Raw genomic sequence first — 25,589 nt, 5'->3', positions numbered from 1 at the left:
TTCTTTACAATAAGTAATTGGAAGAAAAAAAATTCTATAAAAAATTAAAAAAAAATCTAAAAAAAATTTGACCTCTTTTTTGTCGATAAAAATAGGTCTAGTTTCATCTATTTTCATATGTACACTTTAACGTGACTCACACTGTATAGGTACTTGCATACAATGATTAAATCTGTCGTCCCGCGTACCGCGGCGGAGCGCGGCGCAGTGTGATAATCGCCTAACGTGTGCCAATTTTGAACGCGCCTAGCGGAGAATGAATGATTTCTCTAATGTAAATCGATTAAGTTAGTACTGATTCTGAGTCGCTCCTAAATATAATTTTAAACATGTTTTTCCTATTATTAGAGCCTTTTTCCTGTGATGCGGATTTCGGCACGCGTGCGGATCCTGGTCCAATATGGTCTTTGTCCTGCGCGCAGTGACAATCAGTAAGTTAAGGGCTATATTTCACCGGGACACCATGGCGGCGCAACCAGTCGCCGCTACCAACAAAATGTATACAGCTTTACGCAACCAAACGGACACCAGATGAGTAACTCTCTATAGAGCTGTATATATTTTGTTGGTAGCCGGCGACTGGTTGCGCCGCCATGGTGTCCAGGTGAAATATAGCCCTATATGTAGAGCTGTATACATTTTGTTGGTAGCCGGCGACTGGTTGCGCCGCCATGGTGTCCCGGTGAAATATGTATAGCCCTTATAGTGTGATATTTTTACACGCACGCGAAATCCGCATTACAAGGAAAAAGTGTATTGTGTAGGTTATTAGTAGGTTTATCTTACTAAAAAACATGGTAGGTACCAATGTCTAACAATAAAACTTACACAAAATTCTAATCAATAATTTAATTATTTAAAATTACAATGTTCTCTTTGCCATGGAATACCATACGATAGCGAAGGGGGCCCACAGCCCGGAACCGAAAAATACTGCAAAAAACACCGTTGTCAGGAACCTACGGACAAAATGTACCATATTGTAGGTAGGATAGATTTAGTAGATACCTAGATAGGAAAAGTTATAACTATACTGGTCATCACAATAATCGGCCCACCTACGTTTTACAGGAAAACTCTTTTCTACTGACACAATCATGGTGCCCCAACAATATTGGTGTTATTTGAAAGCCCAATAAATATCCTTAAAGAAAAACACATTTAATTTCTTAATAAACGATTAACATAAACGCGATATACAATAAATGTGACTTCTTAGATTAATAAAAGGTTTTATTAATCTAAGTGTGACTTGAAAAAAGACCTCACTTTGGGCGCACCTCTGGGGTCAATTAGACCAATTTTTATGGTTATAAAACCAAATAATAATCTCACGTGTCCTCTTTAACAGATGGATAGCGATTAATCCCAACTTAACAGTTTTATAGCCATAAAAGTTGGCTCAAGCGTAAGTACCTATTTTTTGAAAAAGTGACTCTGGAATTCTGGATTCTTCTACAGACACATTTTTGGGGTAAAAACCTTTCCTTTAATGAAATGAAGTTTAGAACTAGGCTTTCAAATGGTGCCAATATTGGTGGGAAGTGGGGATGCATACGTTTGAAAGTGTTTGTCGCGGAAGGGTCGATTTTTGTGATGACCAGTGTATTTGATGAGGTGTTCGTCAAAGTTGCTATGATTTAGGTAGGTGCAAAATGGGGGCTATCGTTTTAGCGCTCATCAGGTGACGCCACTGTCTGTAGACTGTCTAAAGCTTCAACCACACCAACGCGTGACTGACTACACCACAGATCGCAATCGCGCCGGCGCGATCAAAGGCTAATAAAATTAATGATCGCGCCGGCGATGGCGATCTGCACGCGTTGGTGTGATTGAAGCTTAAGGGTCCTCCTGTCATTTCCTGCTGGCTGACTGTCACGCGGTCACGCCAACTGGTGAGCGCTGAAGCGGTAGAACCAGTTACTGATAGAAGGACTATCGGATTTTGCATGGTTTCGTATTAGGCCTATGCATAGCTGGGCATTAACTCGTTAATCCGTTAATCGTTAATTAACGAAGTTAACATTTCTATTAACGGATTAACTTTTAAGTTAACTTTAAAAAATGTTAACGGACTCGTTAACTTCCGTTAAATTATCCTAAGTCCGTTAATCGTTAATCCAGTACTACTATTTACCAAAAAGATACAGCAGGCACGCTGAAAAACGCTAGAAAAACGCGTTCTGACAAGTACGTTCGGGCTTCCAGAACTTCTAGAACCCAAAATAACAGTTTTTGTAACCAGATCACTAACGACACTTAATTGTTAGTATGTGGGTTGTCCCACACTCTTGCAACTGAATTTAAGACCAGTTTTCCTCAACCGATTGAGCTGTTTGGTATACTTATGTAAGTATGACGACAATGCAATGTTATGGTACCATTAAGCTGGTCTGATGATGGAGTCATGAGGTGGCCATAGGAACTCCTAAATTAAATGGCGGCATCGCATCGAATTTGGGTTTGCTGGATTTGTCTTTTCGAGCACTTTGGTGCTAAATAGGGATGATGACTGGGTAATGAAATCGAAATTCTATTTAGTCCGTCAGACAGATAATTAGAATATTAGACTCATATTTTTTTTTTCATAATCGAATAATTACAGTATTAATTGTGTTGAAATGTCGCGTGACCTCACTTTGGAGTAAAAATTCTACTCAAGCGTGACGTATCGCGCCATTTCAACTCGATGTTGCACTGTTATTATTTAATTATGAAAGAAAATAAAAAAAATATGAGTCTAGTATTTTCTAATTATCTGTCTGACGGACAAATAATTGAAATTTTGTAATCTAGCCCAGCGGTTCCCGAATGGTGGTCCGCGGAACCCTGGGGTTCCGTGGAAAGGCCGCAAGGGTTCCGTAAAAAATATTATCCCACGTTTCGTGACCGACGTTGTTCGCTCGCACCGACTTGTCTACGCACAAGGGAGGGGCAGGGCGTGCGGGAGGAGTAGTACGGGGGTTCCGCTAGGAAAAGTATAATCAATTAGGGTTCCTTGGCAAAAAAAATTGGGAAGCCCTGATCTAGCCTATTGTATTGTAATTGAACCAAGGCTCTGAGATTGAGATACTACTAAAAAGTGTAAAATAAAATTATAATAATTAAAAAACTTTTTTAAAAGCAAGCTTTTATACTGAAATGCAGTTGTACCTACTAAAACGAAAAAAAAAATTGTACTCATGCAAGGTTCAAATAATTTCGAAAGCTTGTAGCGCAAACATAAAAGAGGAATAAATTCCATGCGCGATACAAACTTTCGAAATTATTTGAACCTTGCATACAATTATTTTATTCGTTTTATTATCATGTGTTAACGGATTAACGATTAACGTTAACTTGCGTTAAATCTTGCGAAATGTAACGTTTTAACGTTTAACGAAGTTAATTTTTTTATTAACGGTTTAACGATTAACGAAGTTAACTATTTGATTAACGGTGCCCAGCTATGGGCCTATGTTATACATAATTATAATGATTAATATGGTAAAAAAACTAACCGATTCGTGATCCTGAAGGGCATATTGTCAAATGGCTGTGGGGGCCCGTCATGATGAGAATACTTTTTCTGCAATTTTAGCGGCAAAGGTGCGTTCCTCAGCACAGTTCTGGCGCGGGCCGTGCCAATCAATGCTGATCGCAATCCAAGCATGTTCTACTAAATATTTTTTTATAGTAAAATTCACAAATTGCAATTTGTTGCAATTCAAAAGGCGAGATGACAAGGACGATAAAACAGCGAGTAACTTTTTTTTTAATTTGTCACAAAAAAAATACAAGAAAGGAGGTTTTAAGGTTAAAGTCAAAAGTTGATTTAACTTTACACTAATTTGAACATGTTTTTTTTTACAAAAAAACAACTAAGCAGTCAGCTAGACGGCTTCAGCCAGCTTCAGCTTTTTAAAATAAGGCGCCATTATGATTGGCATTAAAAAATGCAAATACATTTAATACGCTCTTACATAAACCCAAATATTTATTTAATGTTCTTTGGAATAATTATATAAATTAATAAAATTAATCACTTTTTGTAAGACCACAGAGTAAATAAAACTTTTTCTGCTAGTGCTGCAATCTGGCGTCAATAGTATAACGTACACACCGTACACTCTGGCGACATCTAGTGTTTTTTTAATGTTTCATTTGACACTTGGCTGCTTACTACTTTTTCTCTACACTAATAGATGTCACTAGTCTCGACCACGTCCTCTGCTTTAAAAACATGCTGTTAAACTGCAAAGTTTAATTATTCTCCGAATAGATGGCGTGAGCAGTAGTCGAAATGAGGGGTCCGTACAATTTTATTGCAGAAGTTTAGTCAGTCCCGCTAACCGCTTTCCTTCATATTACCTATGTAGGTATAATATCTACTCTACTCAGATTTATTTACTTACTGAGGAAGCATGTTCCATCTTAAATCTCATGTTGATCAGATTTTATTGATATGAAAATTTTGTTCCAAATACACTTTTTCTATTTTTAGATTTTAGAGTGAGCTCATTTTACTTTTGGAATAGCTTTAATACATTAATAGGCCAGTAGAATTAAACACAAAAATGAATTAAATCGGAAATAATTCCTACTAAAGATTTAAGTGTTTGAATGGCTTTATTAGTTGCCCATAAAGATTCTCCTAGGTTTTCGACTTCGACGGAGTTGTGCTTAAGTGGTGGGGGCCCTCGAAAGGAGCGCTTTTTCGGTTTTCCGGTTATACCGCGTAAAGGACTTACCCTATCGAAAAGTGGTCTTTCTGACGGTTGAAGGGCATTTAATCTTGCATTAAATAAGACCAAATTCATATGTTTTGAACTAACCGTTCTCGTGCAAATGTTCGGCAAAGTAGAAAATAAGTGTATAATTAATGACCCTCTCCACGTCCAATGGCTCGTTACCAGCAGGCTTCCAAGTCTTGAAAAGAAGCGCCTCAACTAGTGTAACCCTATCAAGGCTTACGAGCTGGATGCGCCTATCCTTGTTCGTCCCAGCCGTTCCTTAACTGCGGTTGCTGCACCTCTACCTGGCACTCACCTGAACGACTCTGTGTTACCTACTGTGGCTGTCCCTCTTCCTTGTATCCTCCTGTACGACTACATTGCCTAGCAGTATGCCTGGTCTAAGGTTCGACGCCAAAAATCAACAACAACAAGTTCATATTAAAACGCTAAAGAGTTTTTTGTTTGAACGCGCTAATCTCAAGAATTACTGGTTTGATTGAAATAATTATTTTTGTGTTGAATAGCTTATAAATTGAGGAAGGCTATAGGATATCGTCACCGTCGTGGCAGAATTAAATAACTGACAAAACCAAAGTTGCGAGATATTCACGTTTTTGTGTTTTTTTTCGTTAAAAATGGCGATAACTTTTAAGGGTAAAAATATTTTACTGTCGGTCTTTTGATATTTTATACAGCAAATTTACCTTCATTAATTCAATAGTATTCGATGATGTTACTTTGTATTGTTTTAAATAAAAAAATAAAAATGTAATTATTTAGTTTTGCCACAACCGTATTTTACAACTAAGTTGCAGTTATTTAGTTTTTGTATGTCACTTATTTAGTTTTGCCTCAACCAAGGTATTACAAAAACGAATATTTCCATTGAATAAGTACACTTGTTTAATTTTGCCACACTTTTATTGACCTAAATGTTGATTTATTCATTTTATTTTATTTGTTTTGTCAATGCAATTTTAGTCAAAATCTGTAAAATTGTTCAATAATACTAGAATATACCTACTTATTTAATACTTATAAATTTTTAACAAATTGGTATGGTAACCATCAACATCAGATTCCTATAACATTGAAATACAATTGAAAGAACCAACATCGAAATGAATATCAAAATTAAAAGAATCCAAAAACAATAAAACTGTAATAGGGATCTCTCCCTAGGGATCCATAGGGATTCCTTACCCTCAACGTCATAGCAGAACGACGTTCAATGTCTCTGCAGATCTCCGTTGACGCTAAGGCACATCGGCAGCTCAATAGACAGATATGGAAGTCCTTGCAACATGATGTTCGCAACTTTAATACAAATAGTATTAAAGAGGCGATAGAGCGGAACCAAGGCTCGAAAGTGTTCGCAAGAGACTACTCTATTGGGCGAAGCTAGCTTACGAAGCTGAAGACTGCGGAAGGTAGTGTAACGTCAACAAAAGCCGAGATTCTGGGTGAGATTGAAAAGTTTTATGGACAGCTATATACCTCGACGAAGATATTGTGGATATCAGCATTATCAGCCTATACGAGATTAGGATGGCTCTCAAACACCTAAAGAACAACAAGGTACCGGGTGATGACGGAATAACCTCGGAGCTTCTGAACGCGGGTGGAACATCGATATTAAAGTCAAGTCCTTCAGAGACTATTTAACTTCGTCTTACTCCAGGGAACAACGCCAGAGGCATGGAACAGAAGCGTGGTGGTACTCTTCTTCAAGAAAGGGGATAAAACCTTGCTGAAGAATTACTGACTAATCTCACTTCTGAGTCATGTCTACAAGCTGTTTTCTAAAGTTATCACGAATGATCTCGCGCGTAGGTTCGATGACTTCCAGCCTCCCGAACAAGCCGGTTTCTGAAAAGTATCGGTACATATCGAGGTGCTGAAGTGCTTATACACGCCACCATGTTGGTCCGAGTACAGGAGTGGAGTACGAGGGCGATTCCTCTGCACCGAGGCATGAGGGAGATGTTATATCTCCGGATCTCCGAAACTATTCACCGCTGCATTGGAAGACGCTTTCAAACTCCTTGAATAGAAAGGATTCGGCATAAACATCAACGACGAGTACATCACTCACCTTCGGTTTGCCGACGATATTGTGTGGTCAGTGCAAAATCACTAGAAGACCTCGGCACAATGCTCGAAGACCTTAATCTCCCAAAAGGTAGGCCTTCGGGTGAACAACATGGAAAAACGAAGCTTTTGTCAGTTTTGTCGAATGTCCATGTTGCGCCCTACCCAGTTTCGGTTAGGAGCTCGAATCTCGAGATTGTTGACAAGTATGTCTACCTCGGACAAACGTTTCAACTAGGTAGAGAAAGAGGTCGAATCCAACTCGGCTGGGTAGCGTTCGGGAAACTACACAACATCCTTTCATCCAAAATATTTCAGTACCTAAAGACGAAAATCTACGATCTGTATGTGTTACCACTGATGATGTATGGCTCGGGAACGCGGCATCTTACTATAGGCCTTATAAATAAGCTCAAAGTTGCACAGCGTGCTTTGAAGAGGGCTATGCTCGGTTTTTCTGTACAAGAGACAAGGCACATAGTACGCAGAACTGACAGACGATGGGGCAGCAAGGTTCTGGAGTGGAGGGCACGTACCGGAAAGCACAACGTGGACTTCATAAAGGTAGCAAGAAAGCACTGGATGCAGACCGCTACCAGCCGGTCATATTGAAAATCATTGGGGGAGACCTATGTTCGGCAGTAGACGTCCTATATGGCTGAAATGATGATAATGATGAAGGTAACTATCCAGATTCAACATCTGAGTAATGAACATTGAAATTAAAAGTAACATTTAAAGTAATGTTACAAAAATGAAATAAATCAAAAACACAATTGTACGAGTATTTTGAAGCAATGTTTCGGATTGAGTTGTGGCAGAATTAAATAAAGTCACTTGTTGACTTTCTTAGTACAAGTATTTTGAAGCAACGTTCACAGTGAGTTGTGGCAGAATTAAATAAAGTCACTTATTCAGTTTTGCCACGTAAATTCTACAACAAACAGAGTTGTAATTTATGGTCAATAGTTTCACTAAACTGAAGATATCTTTGGAAATATCATAGATATTGCCACGAGAGTAAGATCAAAATATAGGTAACACTTTCTACTATACAAAAAGTGGAAAAAGTGGTTTTTGCCAAAAGTGTCAGTTATTTAATTCTGCCACGACGGTGACGATATATACAATCACTCTACGACTAATAGAGGCGAAGCAGTAAAGAAAAATGTTGCAAGCACGGAAAATAGTATTTAAACTATTTTCACGCGTACGAAGTTGATTTTGTGGCGTCGAACCTTGGACCAGGCATATGGCTAAGCAATGCAATCGTACAGGAGGGTACAAGGAAGAGGGGAAGCCACATTAGGTAACACAGAGTCGTTCAGGAGAGTGCCAGGAAGAGGTGCAGCAACCGCAGTTAAGGAACGGCTGGGACGAACAAGGATAAGCGAATCCAACTCGTGAGCCTTGACAGGGATACGCTGGTTAAGGCGACACTTTACAAGGCTTGGGAGCCTACGGGTGACGAGCTATTGGACATGGAGAGGATCATTAATTTTACACATATTTTCTACTTCGCCGAACATTTGCACGAGAACGGTTTGTCCAAAACATATCGATTTGGTCTTATTGAATGCAGGATTAAATGCCCTTAAACCGTCAGGAAGACCACTTTTCGATAGGGTAAGTCCTTCACGCGGTATAACCGGAAAACCTAAAAAGCGCCCCTTATGGGGGCCCCCACCACTTAAGCACAACTCCGTCGAAGTCGAAAACCTAGGAGAGTCTTAATGGGCACTCAATGAAGCCATTAAGGCAATAAAATCTTTTGTAGGAATTATTTCCGATTTAAAATCTAATTCTACTGGACTATAATGTGTAGTTTGCATGTAGTAATGCATCACTTCAACCTCGATTGAGCTATGTCAGACGCTAATTAACTAATTATATCTGACACCAAAGTAGTAGAGTCGCTCACCACGTTTGTTCACAAAACAGAGATAGACAGACAGACACTATTATTCTTGGTTTCTCGCGATACAGGTGCATACCTAGTGCGAGAATCCCCCCCCCCTCCTCTAAAAACTAAACTGTTGGCTTGAAAAGTCTTGAAAAATTCATAATAAGAGTGCTTTTTATGAACTTTCAAGGAAAACTTTAAATTAGACCAGTTATGTAAGTATTAGAAAATTTCATATCTAATAAAAATTCCTTGGAAGAAAATATTAAAACTGACTTTAAAGTTTCGATGAAGAAATTGCATGCTTTTGAAATATATTGCAGTAACGACTGACTACTATGGAACTCTACACTGCGCGTGACACGACACGCACTTAGCTACTTTTTTGTAAATCTTTCTTGCTTAAATAAGGATTTATTTACTTGTTTATGTATTTATTATTAGGTAAGTACCTGAAAACACAGTCAGAGAGGTTGATCACGTTGGAGAAGACTAATAAAAAGTAATAGAAATTGAAATAAAATAAAACCAAAAGTATCTATTCTAAAATTCACTTCAAGGGTAATGAAATAAGTAAGGGACAAATTAAGACAAATGGAGAAATAAGCGTTCCTAACAGATTCATTTCGATAGCTTCTGTATACAGGGTGTTAGGTAAATGGGTATATGAGCCGACACTAGCCCATGTTAACATAGGCATATAAATGGTATGGTGAACTCAGAAATTTGATATCATGATTTTAATTTTCATACAAAATAAATTTTACAAAATCCGATTTGTATGAAAATTTAAATAGTTTAAATGAAGATATCAATTTTCTGACTTCACCATACCATTTATATGACCATGTTAACATGGGCTAGTGTCGGCTCATATACCCATTTACCTAACACCCTGTAGAAGCTAGTAAAAAAGAAACGCCGCCGCGTTGGAGAAAGCCATTTCGGAATTAAAACTGTTACGTACCTACTTACAAAATTTAGCTTAATTTGTCTAGGAGAGAGAAATTAACGTCTTGATCGTTACAGTTCTTGCAAACTCACGAAGGCGAGTGAGCTTGTGTCTACATGCAGATTACGATATTGTAATGTCTTTTGAAAAACGAATAGTAGCGATCCACCACACAATAATGAGTACCTAAAGCTCATTCGCCTTCGTGAATTTATACTTGTAAAGCCTATGCAAGGGCAGTGATCACCATTGTAGACGCGATTTGCACGCGTTGGTTTGGCTGAAGCTTTCACCAAAGCGGTAGAGAAAGCTTACTCGACTGCGCCAGACGGGGGTTTATTTTTTTAGCAGGTGTGGACGGACAGATCATTTTCCTGGGTAAAAATAGGGGGAGATTTTCCTTCGATTTGAAACGGCGCAAGCACGTTCAAGGCGACGTTCTACAAGCATCTTAAACCAGTGATTTCTACCTAAGTACGATATGAAATCAACCGAATCCTGCAAAAAGGAAAATAAAATTATAGACATTTCATTCGTTTTATTCATTTCCAAATACAATAACATCTATACAATGGTAATTCTACGACTAAATGATGTTTATTATATTGACACATGCATTAAAAATAAAAATTACGAAATATCGTAAACAAAATCAATACAATAATCGTTTCTTAACGTAAATAAATTATTTTATCGGGAATTTTATAATTACAAAGATCACAAATGGGTAACTATAATTGGCGATAAATTAACTAAGCTATAAAAATCGCACAAAATCATCTAATATTTTATTGAAAATAATAATAAAAAACATCGGGTACCTCATGCGTATTTGTAGACTTTTTTTGTATAGTTAGAGGGATTCTAATTAAAAACAGAATAATTACTACCCGTTAAGTTAATAAAAGTTTTTCTATAAAAATACAATAAAAATAATATCAAATTATCAGAGTCAGTTATTTTATTTGAGAAACTTATAAAATCATTATTATTTATGACCGTAAAAAATAAATTGTAATAATTAATTCAATACGATTATTTGAGATACCGTTTTGTCGATTAAAACCTCAATTAAAATTTGTTTTAATTAAAAAATACTCCAGAATATACACAATAAATTATTTGTAATTTAATTCTACACTAGTTTATATTACTAGTACGATTGCACTTGTTAAAAATAATCTATATTTATATACAATTCTCACGGAACATGACAAAAAATAACTATGAGATATTTTTTCACGATGGTCATTATTTTTGTTTTATTTGTCGTCTCAGTAGCGGAAGTTAGAAAATTACAAGTTGTAAAGAAATCATTCTTAAAATGATTTATAATACAGGGTGTTAGGTAAATGGGTATATGAGCCGACACTAGCCCATGTTAACATGGGCATATAAAAGGTATGGTGAAGTCAGAAAATTGATATCTTCATTTTAATCATTTTAATTTTCATACAAATCGGATTTTATAAAATTTAATTTGTATGAAAATTAAAAAAAATAAAATGATGATATCAAATTTCTGACTTCACCATACCATTTATATGCCCATGTTAACATGGGCTAGTGTCGGCTCATATACCCATTTACCTAACACCCTGTATATTCAATCATCAAGGTAGGATGACTGAATAACCAGTTATACTTAGAGCCAAGAAATCATGTAGCTAACTATTGTGGAGTAACCACCATAGAGGAATGGGAATCGATCCCAGGATTCCTTGCTTGCGCTTAATCATCATGAATTTTTAGGACTTATAAAAAATAATCATATTTTGCGTTAAAAATATTGGTGGTCGTTTCCATTCTGTATTTAAAATGAAAATGGAACTTGTTATTTTAAGTTTAATTACATTTGATAAAAACAAAAAAAAATCCCCCATTAAAATGGCACATTCTTTATTTTGACTTCACTGAGAGTCATGTCGTTCATAAAATCGGAGATATATTGCACCCCCTTATTATCAATCATATTAACTACAAACTTATTTAATTAAAATTTATTTTACAAGTTACTAATACTGAGTATATCATCGCCATATTTTTTCATGGCGAATGTGTTTTTTTTGTGTAATCGAATAAATTTCATTTTCTTGATTTTTACAAACAATGAAAAATATTCGTTTATTTTACATTATTATTTTATGACCAATAAAATTTTCATTATTTTGATATTCTAAATAAATAATTCTACTTATTTAATGAGTATCTATTATTTACAACATTCTTTGATAAGAGACTAGTCTTGGGATTCGCATATCTTTGATTTTTTATTTATAAATTAAATAAAATAACAACACCAAAAAATAAATTATATAGGAATTAAACAATTACATAAATTACTCATACAAACCGAAAAGTGTAAGGTTTTCGGGTTATCAATATCAAGTTAAAAGAAAATAAAATCAAATAGTGTACAATTTTGATTAGCCTTTTAAGATACGGCTTTAATGTTTCAAATTAATCATGCTAATACCTTGCCGATTGTACAAAATAAATAGTTGCAAAACGACATTTCTTTACTCTATTTATCATTATTATAATATCTTTTAAAATTATAAAATATAATGGTAAAAAAAAATACATCCAAATTCGTCTTCTCTTTCAAATCTGTATCTCTATCTGTATTAGAAACTCAAATTTTATTATATGGGCGAAAAGTTATTTAGATATTTGTAGAATTTTTAATGTGACTAATTTAAGATATCTTGTAAGAAGATAAAATAAATATTGTAATCAATAAGTTAAATGACTCTCATTTAAAAATTAATGGGACTTAGGATGTTAAATACAGATTCGTAAGGTAAGAATTTATAAGATCCGTGGTTCTTTTTGTTTGCGTAACAGTTATAAATTACTTATATCAAATTAATATTATCAGATGATGTAACAGATTAAATTAAAAATATCCAGATATTATCGATTTTATAATTAGAATATCTTTTATTATTGATTTTCTGTCGTTTTTGTCTGGAAATAGCTGCATAACATAGACTTTGGATATTTCCAGAGAGTCACTATGGTAATGCGTTATCATTGTGCTGTAGGTAATACCGGAAAACAATCATATAAAGATAGGTACTCAACTTTTGATTGATATAATAAAGGCCTAGCGCTTAATTCAGAGCCTGAGTTATGGGAGTAGCACGAGAGGGGTGACATTGACATAATTATGACATGACGGAGCATACAAATCTGAAGCACATTTGAAGTCTCGGTGACGGATTCCGTGGAGGGTAGTTGAACGGGAAACATGGTCGATCTGTTTTAATGGTTTCAATTTATTATTTAATGGACTTTAGTGTACAAATTTGGTGTTATTTTGTGTTCTAAAGTGCAGTGAAGTGATAAATTATAAAAAACATTGAAATACTTCGAATTTGAGCGCGCATCGAGCGTCGAGTGGGTTGTCGTATGAACAACCCGCTTTGGACCCGGTGGCGTCTTGAAACCTGCTTACGGGCATACTTAACTCCACGGAATCCATGAAAAATCAATAGAATTGAAACACCCAGGTTCTATTGATAACTATGTCAATTTTCACTCGACATTGGCAGAAATAAACCTCCCAGAGAGGTTTGGTTGCCATTAAAAAAAAACAGTCTTGGTGACGTTTGACGTTCTAAAACACCCTCCCGTGCCGCCCCATGCCTCAGGCACTGAGTAAAGCGTTAGCCCTAATAGTGACCATGAACTAAAAAGTGACTAAAAGTTATTTTTAAAGATCATTCGTTAGTCGTCGTCAGTGATCAACTGAGGTGCCTACACGGCTGGTCATGCGTAGTGCGGGTAGGATCCCAGATGCGAGGTCACGTGGGGCGGGGCCATGGAGTGGGGGGAGTACAGGTTGCTGCCCCCTCCCCCCCAGTTGCCCCACGAGGCTGACGGGAATATCGACGCTGGAACAAAAAGCTCAGTCAGACAGGAGGCGTCGTGGAGGCCGGACATGGAGTTTCAATTTTTTAGGATATGTACAGTGAAACGTCACATGTTGGTTAAGTAGATGTTAAAAATGTTTATCCATGGACAATATAGATTTTTTTATTTTAAATGCCAGACAGTGGTGGCTGAGTTTGATGCGGCGCTTCTTGTCACAGCACTTGCCAAATGTTCTCGGATCGCTGGTAGGGCAAAACGATTATGAGACATGTTAAGGCTACATAAAAAGGGAAATAGGGAAAAATATCTTAAACGGAACAATTATTTGGTAAAAATATAATAAAAGAACACAATTTTGTACATAATGTTACTGAAAACATATCATCCTGTAAGTCTTGAAGACTTACAAAAACGTATAGGTGACAGACAATGTAGGTATAATTTAAAATCAAATAATGAAATAAAATAATACACGCATGCATGAAGTAGGTAGGTACTGCTTTTTAAAGTTACTTTTAAAGTAAGTAATTCCGTGAATAAAATACAAAAAAATACTCTTCTACGTAAAGCTGAAAGTAAAACAGTACCTATTACCTTCAAAAATCACAACTTTTTGTGAAGGATGAAGCTGTTTGGCACATTTAGGTATCAACAAAAATTAAAAAAAAATCCCATACATTAATAAATGCCTTGATTGTTCTTTAGGTTCTTAGGGTTTTCAACAATATTTAAGCAAGAAATGATTATTACAGATATCTGTATTTTTTAAAACGTTTTTAATATGAAAAATAATTGTACGAAATTTTCATCAAAATTTTACTGAAAATGTAAGTACTCAAAAAGTAAATCAAATGATTGACTATTGTCATTAATATAAAAAATGCACCAAACAACCATCCCCTTCAACACAACTCGCAACAAGGAAGATTAGCAAAACGATTTCTGTGGACGTAGGGTTAAAGGAATCCCTACAGGTTAATATTGTATCCATTAGCTACAAGTGCCGTGTCGCCGACACCGGGCGTGGAGGACATAGCCAATATTTGAGCAGGAAAGTGCACATTACTAAGTCGGAATACAGATTACTGCGACTGAAGGGTGCATATCAACCCTTGTAGTGCTTACAGATGCAAATCGGTTGATAACTTTAACTTTAGTTCGGATACGTTTGGGGACTTTTTGTTTGGTTTGGATTTTTGGAATGCTGTTTCTGTTTATGTTTAGCAATACTTAATAAATAAGTTAATGAAGATTTACAAAATGATAATGACCATATTAGTCGATGGATTCATTAGAAATGTTCCAAATTAACTAATTTATTTTGTAACTTACTGTCAAAATAATACTTTGACCCAAAATACCACATGGTATCCTCATAATGATAAAATTGTAAATCTCGTAGTCTGTGACACTTTACTGAACTTTTAAAGCTTTGAAAAGAGACGCCCTTTTACGTATTATGACTGCCAAAGCAGGATTCAAAAAATGTGGGTGGCACCTGGAGAAGTTTAAAGCTTTATAAAGCGATGAGATTACACGTATGGCTGCTAAAGCAAGAGTTTTCCACAATTTTTCGGGTGGCAACACCTGGCGAAATTACAGAAACCATTTTGCTGCTTTGAGCTCGCATTCGCACCAGTCGCGCGCATTTTTACCTGATGTCGTCGGCATGGCCGCGTGGGGGGCCATAAAGGAAGTGAGCTTCGCCGAGTGGTGGTACGAGCTCATGAAGAGATCACTCTGGTACTTGTAGGCAGGGTCGCTAGCGGCGGGCTGCGTCGCCGCCGCCAGCCCTTGGAAGTCAAACTTGTATGCGTATCTCTTGCCGTGGACTTTTGTCATAATATTTTTGTCATAGTAATACCTGCGCAAATTTCCAAACATTACTCATATTACATCACAAATCAACATCAAAACAGTAGAAACTAGAGCTGAAGTCGCAACTGCAGACCGCAAGCGTTAAAGGGTACCCGAAGTCGCTTAGCATTGATATAACATAGTTGTTACACTATGTTATGTTACCTCAGAGCTCGGCTCAGCTTGTCGTAGTTCATGTTGGGCTTGGACTTCCTTTCGCCCCACCTCCGGGCCACCTCGTCAGGGTCTGTCAGCTTGAACTCCCCGTTGGTGCCCTCCCAGGTGATGCAGCCGGCGTTGCTGGAGTCGCTCAGCAGCTCTAGCAGGAACTGCCATAGTTGGATCTGGCCGGAACCTGGAAGGAAGAAAGTAATTTTTATACGAGCACTAGCGGCCGCGGAACCCGTTTTACCTCCTTAGGTGTTGAATTTTGTAAAATCCCGTCGTAGTGAGCAACCTACGTTCTAAAAGGAATCCCCATGCAAAATTTGACACTTCTAGCACTTGTAGTTACTAAGATTTCGTGATGAGTGAGTGAGTCAGTGACCTTTCACTTTTCTAAAAATATCTTTAGTATCACTTTTACCGCACTTATACCAATTGCTAAAGCTGTTGAGTAAGCAGAAGGAAGGAAGATTCCTGTTGGAGGTGTAGGTATTATCACGAGAAGTACACACGAACACGAACAAACAAGAATTTTATCAGAGTGCATAGCATGGATAGTGACAATTACGGCCTTTTGAGCATTTTCCACAATTTTTATTTACTTTTACGTAGATATGGCACACGTGTTTCTACACTTGATAAATTCTTCACAATACCGAGAAAAGGAGAATTAGATAAGGACTTGTTTTCAGTCGGCTCTACCATTCATATCTCGTGTTTGTTTATCCATATATTATTTACATGAATGATGGTGACTGTGTATGGTCGAGTCTGCAGTGTTATAGCGGTGAGTTGTAGGGCTAGCTGAGTTGCCGTTCGATCGCAAACGTGACCCAGTTTGCTAATCCACCTAAAATCTACGTTAGCAGACATACTACGTTAACAGCTCAAATTGAGCAGATTTAACTCAATCTGGCTGGCAATAAAATATCTACATACCTAAGTCTTAAAATGTGAGAAAAGGATATGGAAATAACAAAAAAAATCTGTAAGCTGAACATTCACGGTCAGTTCAACTGATCAGTTGAACTGACAGGTATTATCCAAAAAACTATCAGTCTACAACGAATTTCGACGTAAGATTTCACATACACCACGGTTAGTTTTTGGAAGAATATTAAATATCCAGCATTAAACCAGCATCTTTTTAGAAGCTTTCTTTTCGTCTTTTCAAGAATAATAATGCAGTTACAAAGGTTACCGGGTAACTGTACTTTTTCTACCCCACCAGGCTCTGACTTAAACTAACTCCAGCATTGACAAACGATGCTTGCAAATCGAACGCACAGCGTTGAATAGAGCCCTGTGATTGGTTCGTGTGTCACCCTGTGCGTCCACGCGCACTGTGAGACCTCATAGTAATGTTTGTGAATACGGGCGTTAATATTCAGCTTTAAACCAGCATCAATAATGTAGTTATAAAGCTTACAAGGGAACGGTACTTTTTCCACCCCTACCAGGCTCTGACTTAAACAAGAACCTTGTAATTACAGAGTAATCCACGGTTTAGAAGCGGGTGGAACGAACTACATTATAGCGGCACTTATGGCGTTAAAGGTACCTAACAGTTCTAAGAATCGATTATGGTATGTGAAGATGGCGTATGGTATACAAGCGTATTCAGTGGGACCATTATTGATAAAAAAGTAGAGTCATTACGATACCTACATGATCATAAAATTAATGTACCTAGTGTAGAAATGTAGTAGTAGAATGGTTTCACTCACGTTCAAGTGCGTATATCCGGCGACATCAGAAATGAATAACGAGTTACAGTGTGAGCTTAAGGTTTTAACTCTATTTCATGGTGAATTGTGATTTTATTAATATAAATATTTAATAGAAATATTGTTAATATTTCTTTTAGACTCCTAGCACTTGTAATTTCTGAGATTTCGTGATGAGTGAGTGAGTCTGTCAATCAATCAGTGATCTTTCGCTTTTATAAATATAGATTTGTATTTACAATTGCTAATATTCTTTAAAAATCTCACTTCTCCCGCCCACCCTCTGCATTGGGACTGTCAAAGCACAAAGCCGCGAACGATTTTGCCATCATCCCATCCGCGCCTGCTAATTTACTTTTGAGAACCTATCCAGCACAAAGGGACTGCATTATGCACGATACAGCTTACATATACAGTATTGTTTAGGGATGTTATGGATATGCTGTTTCGGTTATGGATACGGTTTCGGATATAGGAATAATATTATACCGGTTTCGGTTACGGTTACGGATATTTTTTTATTTCGGATATCCGATAGTTTCGGTTACGGTTACGGACATCTGGGCTTTAGAATGCAATTTGCAATAGTTGTCCAACACGGTTCATTCATGGCCGCACACTTTACATCGAATAAAAAGTAATAAAAAAATAAAAATGGATACTAGATGGCATTATAAATGTAAATCACGCTGTTGTGCCTTTACATAATAATGTTATACAAAAAACAATTTAAACTGCCTACATCCGAAACTGTTACGGTTTCGGATATTTTTTTATTTCGGATATCCGAAAGTTTCAGTTACGGTTACGGATATCCATAACATCCCTGAGTATAGTTGGTTCGTTTCCTTGTAAGGTGCGGAGTGGGTGCATCATATAGACAGCTTACGGTATAGTTGGTTCGCTTCTAAGCTGCGAAGTGGGTCAATGTTGTTTATTGGCTCCGTGCACGATTACAGCGCCAACTAGCGTCCACAAGTTTGTGGGCTCTGTCACATTGACATTTAGGTCGTATATTTGTGAAAAAATATCGAAATGAAAAAATAACAAATATTTTCAACTAATAAATTGTTGTGATACCACGATTTGGGTGGAAAAAAGGTTTTGAAATCATTTTGGTCATTCAAATCAAATGAGGTAAGTCCAAAAAGTGTGTTTAATTTTGATTGTGTCAGGGTTTGTTTACTTCATTTTATAGTTGTAGTTTTACAGTAAAACAAAAAGAAAAAGCTACTTTAACGGTTTCATTATATAACAGTAAATATATTTAAATGTTTCTGTATCGCTAGTAATAAATTAAATATCGTTTTCAGATCGAAATGAGTATCGTTTTGAAGACCGGGTTTGTGAGAGTTACAATATCAAATTCCAACGACAAACCGTATTTAAAGGAAAGTTGTTGGTATTGGCTGGACAAGTCCGAGATGTAGAAGAATTATGAACAAAACAAGGGCAGAGTTCAATAATTCACGCTCTCATCATAAGGCAAACATCTGTGCACAACAACTACTGTGACTCATTTTTGTACTACCACGTTGTATAGTTTAGTTATTTCCAAATTGTAAACGGCTATTAAAACAGCCCTATCGAAATACAGTCCACTCTTTTATTTAAGTTCCCAGTAGGACCCTTTTCATGCGATTAATTAATGATATTAAAATGTATTATGTAGAATCGCTTTGCCATTGACAGATACATCTGATAACAGAGCTTACATTATTTCTACTTTTGACCACCATGAGCGCTGCGATAGATTATGTCCCCCCCACCTAGTACTTCGCACCCAGCGAATAGTAAACATATTTTATTCTACGTGTCAGGTGAGATCAAGGTCGACTGTCGTCCAGCTGTGGTCTGCAGGACGTATTCTGGAGTGAACATCATCAGAACATCATCTTGCTAAATTCTTGGGACCGGGACAGCTGATCGCTTTTTGGGATGTTTTCGGTTGATTGGAGTAGGAAAATAAGCCATAAATAACGCACAATGGCCAAATATAGCAACAGGCTAAGTGCGATATGATTGCCCTGCCAAACTTAAGGTAGCCTTTCGAACTAAGTGTCACAGACGCAGCTTTAGCTTTGGTCTTAAAGGTAGCCTTTCGAAGCGAGTTAGTGACGCGGCGTTGGTGGCACAAGACCAAAGCTAAAGACGCTGCGTCTGTGACGCTTATTCGAAAGGCTACCTTAAAGTAAACTTACTAAACAACCTTGATTTTTATCGATCGACACTATCATGTACCTAAATATCCTCAACAAAAGATCGATATAGCACAAAGAAATCGAGGGTCGTCATTCCCACATTAGCCTCACGCACTCCCAGCTCTACCCACCACAAATACACGAAATCGGGTAAAACATCGCAATCTCGGCAGTGTAAGAGCCGTGTCTCACGGTCCGCAATATTGGCGAGGCTTGTCGCCAGTGCGCACGAGCGACTGATCGCCCGTGTGGAACGACCCTAAACCAGTAGGGTCGACACATGTGCGTATGGGAAATATTTTCCTGTCCATAAAATTCTCTTGTAGGCATCGTAGCGAGGTGATTAGAGTGGCAATTCGGAGTTATTTTAGATTAAGAGATTTTAGACTTTTTAGATGAATTTAGTCTTGGACTGATCCTAAAAGTTGCATTAGAAAATTTGTTAGTCTAGAGATCCAAAGGAAAGGAAATTAATGGAGATTGGTCGTTTATTCTTTTCAGACTTTGCTTGAATTACCAGATTTAATTTTACCGGATTTCATTAATCTGTAACTGTCACTTTCATATCATTTTAACGCTCGGTAATAACTTGTAGCTTACCTGCATGTGTCAAAATCATATCCGTCTCTCTTTTTTGTGATTCATTATGTTTCAGTGTTAAGATTTAAGTTATTTTTATTTCAATTCCTAGAATTAAAAAAAAGTTTATTGTCAATGTGCTATTGCACATCATTATCAATCGGAAAAACGACCTATAAATAATTTCATGTAGTAGTTAGGGGGAGTGCACACGAGCATGTGCAGTGATTAATGCCGTCGATTGTTGATCACAGTTCGATTGACCCTCGGCCTGCTCATGCCTCATCGGGCAGCGATTGATGTCTCGATCGTCTCAATGTTTTGCCTCAAGTCATTAGGGAGGGACTGACAAAATAGTTTTTTGATAATAGATACTAAAACGTTTCATGGATTATTATTAAGTATTTGTCCCAATAGATTTTTATTTCTCAATAACTGTAGGTACATATTATAATTGTTAATGTGCTCAGATGTTTCAAATCAAAAACATTACGTAACACATTGGTGTATTTAAAGTTTGATGATGGCAGAAGAGAACTGTGACAACAAGAGCTTTTCATAATTTTCAATTCTACTTAGTAGTTTTTCTTTCTAGATCATAGAAAAATATTCTGGGGTACAAAAAAATACAGGCGAATGTAGCGACAATACTGGCACTGAAAATGATAATAAACGGCATTACATGGCAACGATTCAAAGTGAATCATGCCCCCACGCACTTGTGAAAACTTGCCCCGATTACAACCACTGATACGGCTGCGCTCACAATTCTTTTTTAACTCCGCTATCTTAGTGGGAACGCCGTTGCGTGTGCACACCGCCCTTTCTAAACGCAAGTCAAATGACAGGTAAATCGCGAGGCGCGGCCGTGTGAACCGGCCCTAATAATTAGGGCCGACACGTGCCTTTAATTGTCTTTACTATTACCATTCAAACACCCTATATTTTTATGCAATTCCAAACCTTATATCTATACATTATGACCGACTAAATCGACGTGAAAAGGCAAGATTTATTGGTTGTAAATTACACATATTTAAATGTCAAATGGGGTGATGTAATGTGTATAGATAATTAACATTGATGGTTCCAAACTGATTTTTAGTTTGTATTGATAGTCGTGAACAGCTTTAATACTATCAGTCATCGGTACTTTTGATTATGAGGTAGGGTTGTTAATTTAAATTTTAAGGGTAAATAATATTGATGATGGGGTAAGACTGACTTTGACTTTTTACTTTTATGAAGTTCCATTTCCATTCCATCCTCAGATGCAGGAAAATCTTGTTGCCCTATCGTAATGCATCTTTTAAGTTACTTGAAGGGTAGTGGGAGCTGTGATTGATGTAGCTAGTACATTGGCTCTTAGATGGGGGTCGTATGTAAGGTCTGAATCTATGAAGTATAAAGGTTAGTGTCCGTGACTCTCACTCGGCATGGGGCACACTGAAAACCAGCGTCGTGGCCTCCCTCACCGGGGGCCACGGCATATGCTGAGTGGGGTCCCATTGCGATGGGCATCGCTGTGCGACAGGGTGGCACTGCTTAGTTTATTCATTCATTCATTGTATGTTTTATGTCACCTCTGTCTTATTTGCTTTTTTTTTTTCATTTTACCTCTTTTGTCTTTTGTGATGTCCATGGCAATAAATGTTTCTTTCTTTCTTTCTTTCAAATGCCATAATCTAGGATTAGGAGACAGAGATTCTGCTCTATTTATCTCTTTCACTCTTCGACATTCCTTCAGCTGGTGGGAGGGAGACGTATATCAGATGATGAATGTAGAGGTCATTTAGGGAACTGTGACCTTAGACCGCAACGCAAACATATTTTCCCAGATATTTCGTTAACAGAGACATCAAAAGGTAAAGAACAGCCACTGGTATTAATGAATTCAAATTCAAATAAATACAGCTTACCGTACACGATTCTAACTTCATTAAAAATCTATCACACACGCGTCGATCTTAATATCGATATAATATCTCTAATTTACATAAGTCCACCCGCCGTTTCGCCCCACTACTTAGTAGGGTGACCTTGCATACGAACAAACTTCCGGATAAAAGAAGGTAAAAGAGACACGTTCAAAAAACTTAAGTTTCAACGATAGTTTGTCAGAGCCTTATTAAATTGCCATACAAATTAGTTTACTCTATCAAGATTCAAAGTTCAGGCTAATTTAGTTCTGAGTATTGTTTCATAAAGGGCCTAAAACCTAGACCACGCTTCTTTATAAGTTGAAATTGTTTTAACTAAGCTCACTCAGGACAGAATTCCAGGCTTGAATTATTATCTAACAAGTTAGGTTTCCTAAGTAAGAAAAGCTTATGCCCGTTTTCACCATGAATCCCTAATTTTTAAGTGACCCCTATGAAAACAAAATTCCTGTTAAGTGTTATCATAGGGGTTGCTTAAAAAATAGGGATTGATGATGAAAACGGGTATTACACTTCCTAACATAAATGTTCACTAACGTTTCCTTTGTTCAATGCGAATTCAAACTATTCCAGCATGAACAAGCTTTTCTCAGCGGCGTTTAATTTGTCTCGGACGTTTAACCGGATTTATCCGGTTGTGTAGTGCTCTGTCATTGGTTCAAGTTTACGGAGTCCGTCAAAGTTGGAGAGCTAACAAGGCCATGGCCGGACATCGAGTGCTAGACAAACTATCTCATGTCTGGATCTGGAAGGATTAGTCTCGGAAGAAATTTCGATATGTATCGTTTGGTCGACCTTTTTTATTAAAACTAAGGGCTACAGAGCTACAGTTGATATTATTGTTTTGTACAGTATTTTGTTGAATACTCCTTGTAAAAATGATATTGTCAGATTTTACGAGTCGCTTAGGTATCTTATAAGTTTAATGGGACCGATACGACGTATTTACGTTCCACCTAAATTTCGATCTCAATTACCTAATTACGCTTACTAAACTTATCTCACATGTATATTGCAACAAAACACGAGATATCAATGTTGAGAAAGAAGTGTCCACGAAATAATCTGTAGCTGCAATGCAATGTTTGGTGCGAGTTATTCGCACCGTTCGCACCGTGTCGCATTCGCTACACGCGTTGCCACCCTACTCCGTGAGTGGGGGGTCTATTAACGTAACGTCAAGTGGGGGTCGATCTCAGACAGATAAAATGCGTTCGTGGCAGCACGGGTTCCCACACCGAGTGGCGTATCAAGCGCCATCTATCGCGTGTCACGTCACCGTTTATTGGCGCAATTTAAGCGCCAGATTGACAACGGTCGATTGCCGTTAAAAAGGTAACCCAGTTCGAAAGTCAAACTGTTGTTAGCGTGAATTAAAAACGCGTTACCGCTGTCTGGAGAAACACCTTAGGTGTTGTAAAATATGGAAGAACTGGTTGGAAAGTTTAGAAGTAGACTAAGATTTGTAGAACTTAATAAATTCTAATATTTTATGTTACAACTACCAAATACATTAAGAAAATAAAGACGTAAACGAACCCCTAACTTCTCGTGTAGGTAAAGAGTGTAAATATGTACTTCGATGACTGGATTTGCGAATTCGCGCTAGAAACTTTCTATGTTAAACGGAAAGCCGAAAAAAGTGCGAAATACATAAATCGTGTTTACACTTGACAATTTGTCCGTAGTTTTTAAGATTTTACTTTCTATAGGCCTAGACTGCCTGAAAATACTGGATTTAAACGCCAAGTCCTACTTAAACTGAACAGATAACTGGAATGAGCCGGATCGTTCCAGTTCGAACCGGTAATCTAAGTCGGGTAGTTTATCGGGATCTCGCGTGTGCGCCACAGGGGTCACGTCACGGTGGCCACCGTGGACGGGTCATTGAACTTTATGAGATGACTAGTCCTTTAGATCATGGTACTTAACTTTTTATAGCAGACATGAATAGGTTTTAGTTATGGTGTTCTGTGTGGCTAACCAAGAGCTTGCAACGCCCCTAACTATATTTTATCTAAATATACAGGGTGTCCCGAAAACAATCGATAACCTTGTAACCACCGATAGGCCTCGCCATGGTCTCCCTAACGTCTAATTTTGACCCTAGTAAAAATATCACCGTTTTCAAGATCCGCGGGCGGCCGCTAGCTTGTTGTATTATTTTACGCACTCGCTAGCGATTACGTTTAATGCTAAGTCATAGTAAAACTACTAGCCGCTATATGCATTTTTAGTATGATATTCAGGTGTATTACATATTCACACTATCATTATCATCATCATCATCATCATTTCAGCCACAGGACGTCCACTGCTGAACATAGGCCTCCCCCAATGACTTCCACATCGCACAGTTTGTAGCGGCCTGCATGCAGCGCCTTCCTGCTACCTCTATCAGGTTGTCGGTCCACCTTGTGGGCACACTATGCCGGGTAAAAATTACAAGCAGTATAACAGATTGCTTGAGATTACAATTATTTAAAAAAAAATGCCTTACCTGAGTTTGCCAACCGGCTGCTCGTGGGGCCAAACATCTGATATGGATCTGAAACAACAAAAGAATGGTTAACGTATGAAGCCAACTTTGATTTAGCACTTGTTACCACAATTTCAATGCCTAATTTCACTTGCATCAGCATGGAGAGTGAAATAGAAAGAGACTGTGATCTCAGTAGTACTCAAATTGATTGAAAAAGGACAGTGCTTTGAATCCTGAAAATGAAATAATCAAACATGGTTACTGCAAAAGATATGTCGAGGTATAAATAACCACAATCAATATAAGGGCGAGTTGCACCTCCTTATTTTAACCGTAACGATAAGAATAATCTGTCAAACTACATACAAAAAGCACCGGTTATTGTTAAAGTTACGGTTAAAGTAAGTTGGTGCAACTCAGCCGACTCAACGATTAGACCAAATCGGAACCCTAAAAATTGACCTTGAAGCCTAATTACGACTATTTAGCCTACCCCAAGGCTTTTAGATAGCCTAGGCATCATAAAGATACAGTTTCCATGGCGACCGTACCAACAACATAGCCAACCGAAAAAATTTAGATACACTGCATAGATTGCATTACAAGCAGCCGCAATGAGGGGGGTCTTGTATTTACATAGATAAGTGCAGCTGTCTTGTCCGCGCTGTCAGTAGGTAGATTAAAAAGAGTTTAGAAGCTCTAAAATTTAAGCAAACGATACTATAGAGACTGTATTGCAAGTTCGTTCAATGTTAGAGTCAGCAGTAGACAGAGGGTAGATTAAAAAGTGTTTAGAAGCTAAAATTGAAGCTAATTATACTTCGAGACTAAACCTATAGGTACCTACTGCTGTCGTTATTGCCTAGTATTTAATTTGAGTCAAATTCCAATCGTTACTGTTATTTTTTATACGATAAAGTTACCATGATTTTTACCATATTTCCAGAAAGTAAAATAGTTTATGGAATACAAATCTTAATTTTTTTAGTTACTGTTACTTCGATAGTGAGTGTAGTGGAAGTTAATAAAATGAAAGAGTGGACTGTATACAATTAGTTGTCTATTCGGTATAAATTAACAATGTTATCGAGACCGTTT

At 37.4% G+C, this 25,589-nt stretch overlaps 1 protein-coding gene and 1 long non-coding RNA gene across 3 annotated transcripts in view; both read right to left on the bottom strand.

The window, feature by feature from the left end:
- Positions 1–834: 834 nt before the first annotated feature.
- On the bottom strand, positions 835–3,746 carry LOC135087068 (uncharacterized). The gene is made up of 2 exons (XR_010260671.1): positions 3,501–3,746; positions 835–959 (listed from the first exon to the last, which is right to left on the bottom strand). It is a non-coding gene; the product is annotated as an uncharacterized LOC135087068 (long non-coding RNA).
- Positions 3,747–13,432: 9,686 nt separating this feature from the next.
- The window catches only part of LOC135086736 (DNA-binding protein D-ETS-3), a 90,325-nt gene continuing 78,168 nt past the window's right edge, over positions 13,433–25,589 (bottom strand). For both annotated transcript variants that reach the window (XM_063981521.1, XM_063981522.1), the window contains 4 exons: positions 24,510–24,557; positions 15,563–15,752; positions 15,196–15,404; positions 13,433–13,560 (listed from right to left, as the gene is read on the bottom strand). In XM_063981521.1, the coding sequence (XP_063837591.1) occupies positions 13,436–13,560; positions 15,196–15,404; positions 15,563–15,752; positions 24,510–24,557 (572 nt within the window). In that variant the 3' untranslated portion in view covers positions 13,433–13,435. The remainder of the gene's footprint in view (positions 13,561–15,195; positions 15,405–15,562; positions 15,753–24,509; positions 24,558–25,589) is intronic.

This window comes from Ostrinia nubilalis, chromosome Z, assembly GCF_963855985.1.
Source record: "Ostrinia nubilalis chromosome Z, ilOstNubi1.1, whole genome shotgun sequence".
NCBI classification, from domain to species: domain Eukaryota; kingdom Metazoa; phylum Arthropoda; class Insecta; order Lepidoptera; family Crambidae; genus Ostrinia; species Ostrinia nubilalis.
Note: the sequence above shows the minus strand (reverse complement) of the source record. Positions and strands in the feature narration are given on the sequence as shown.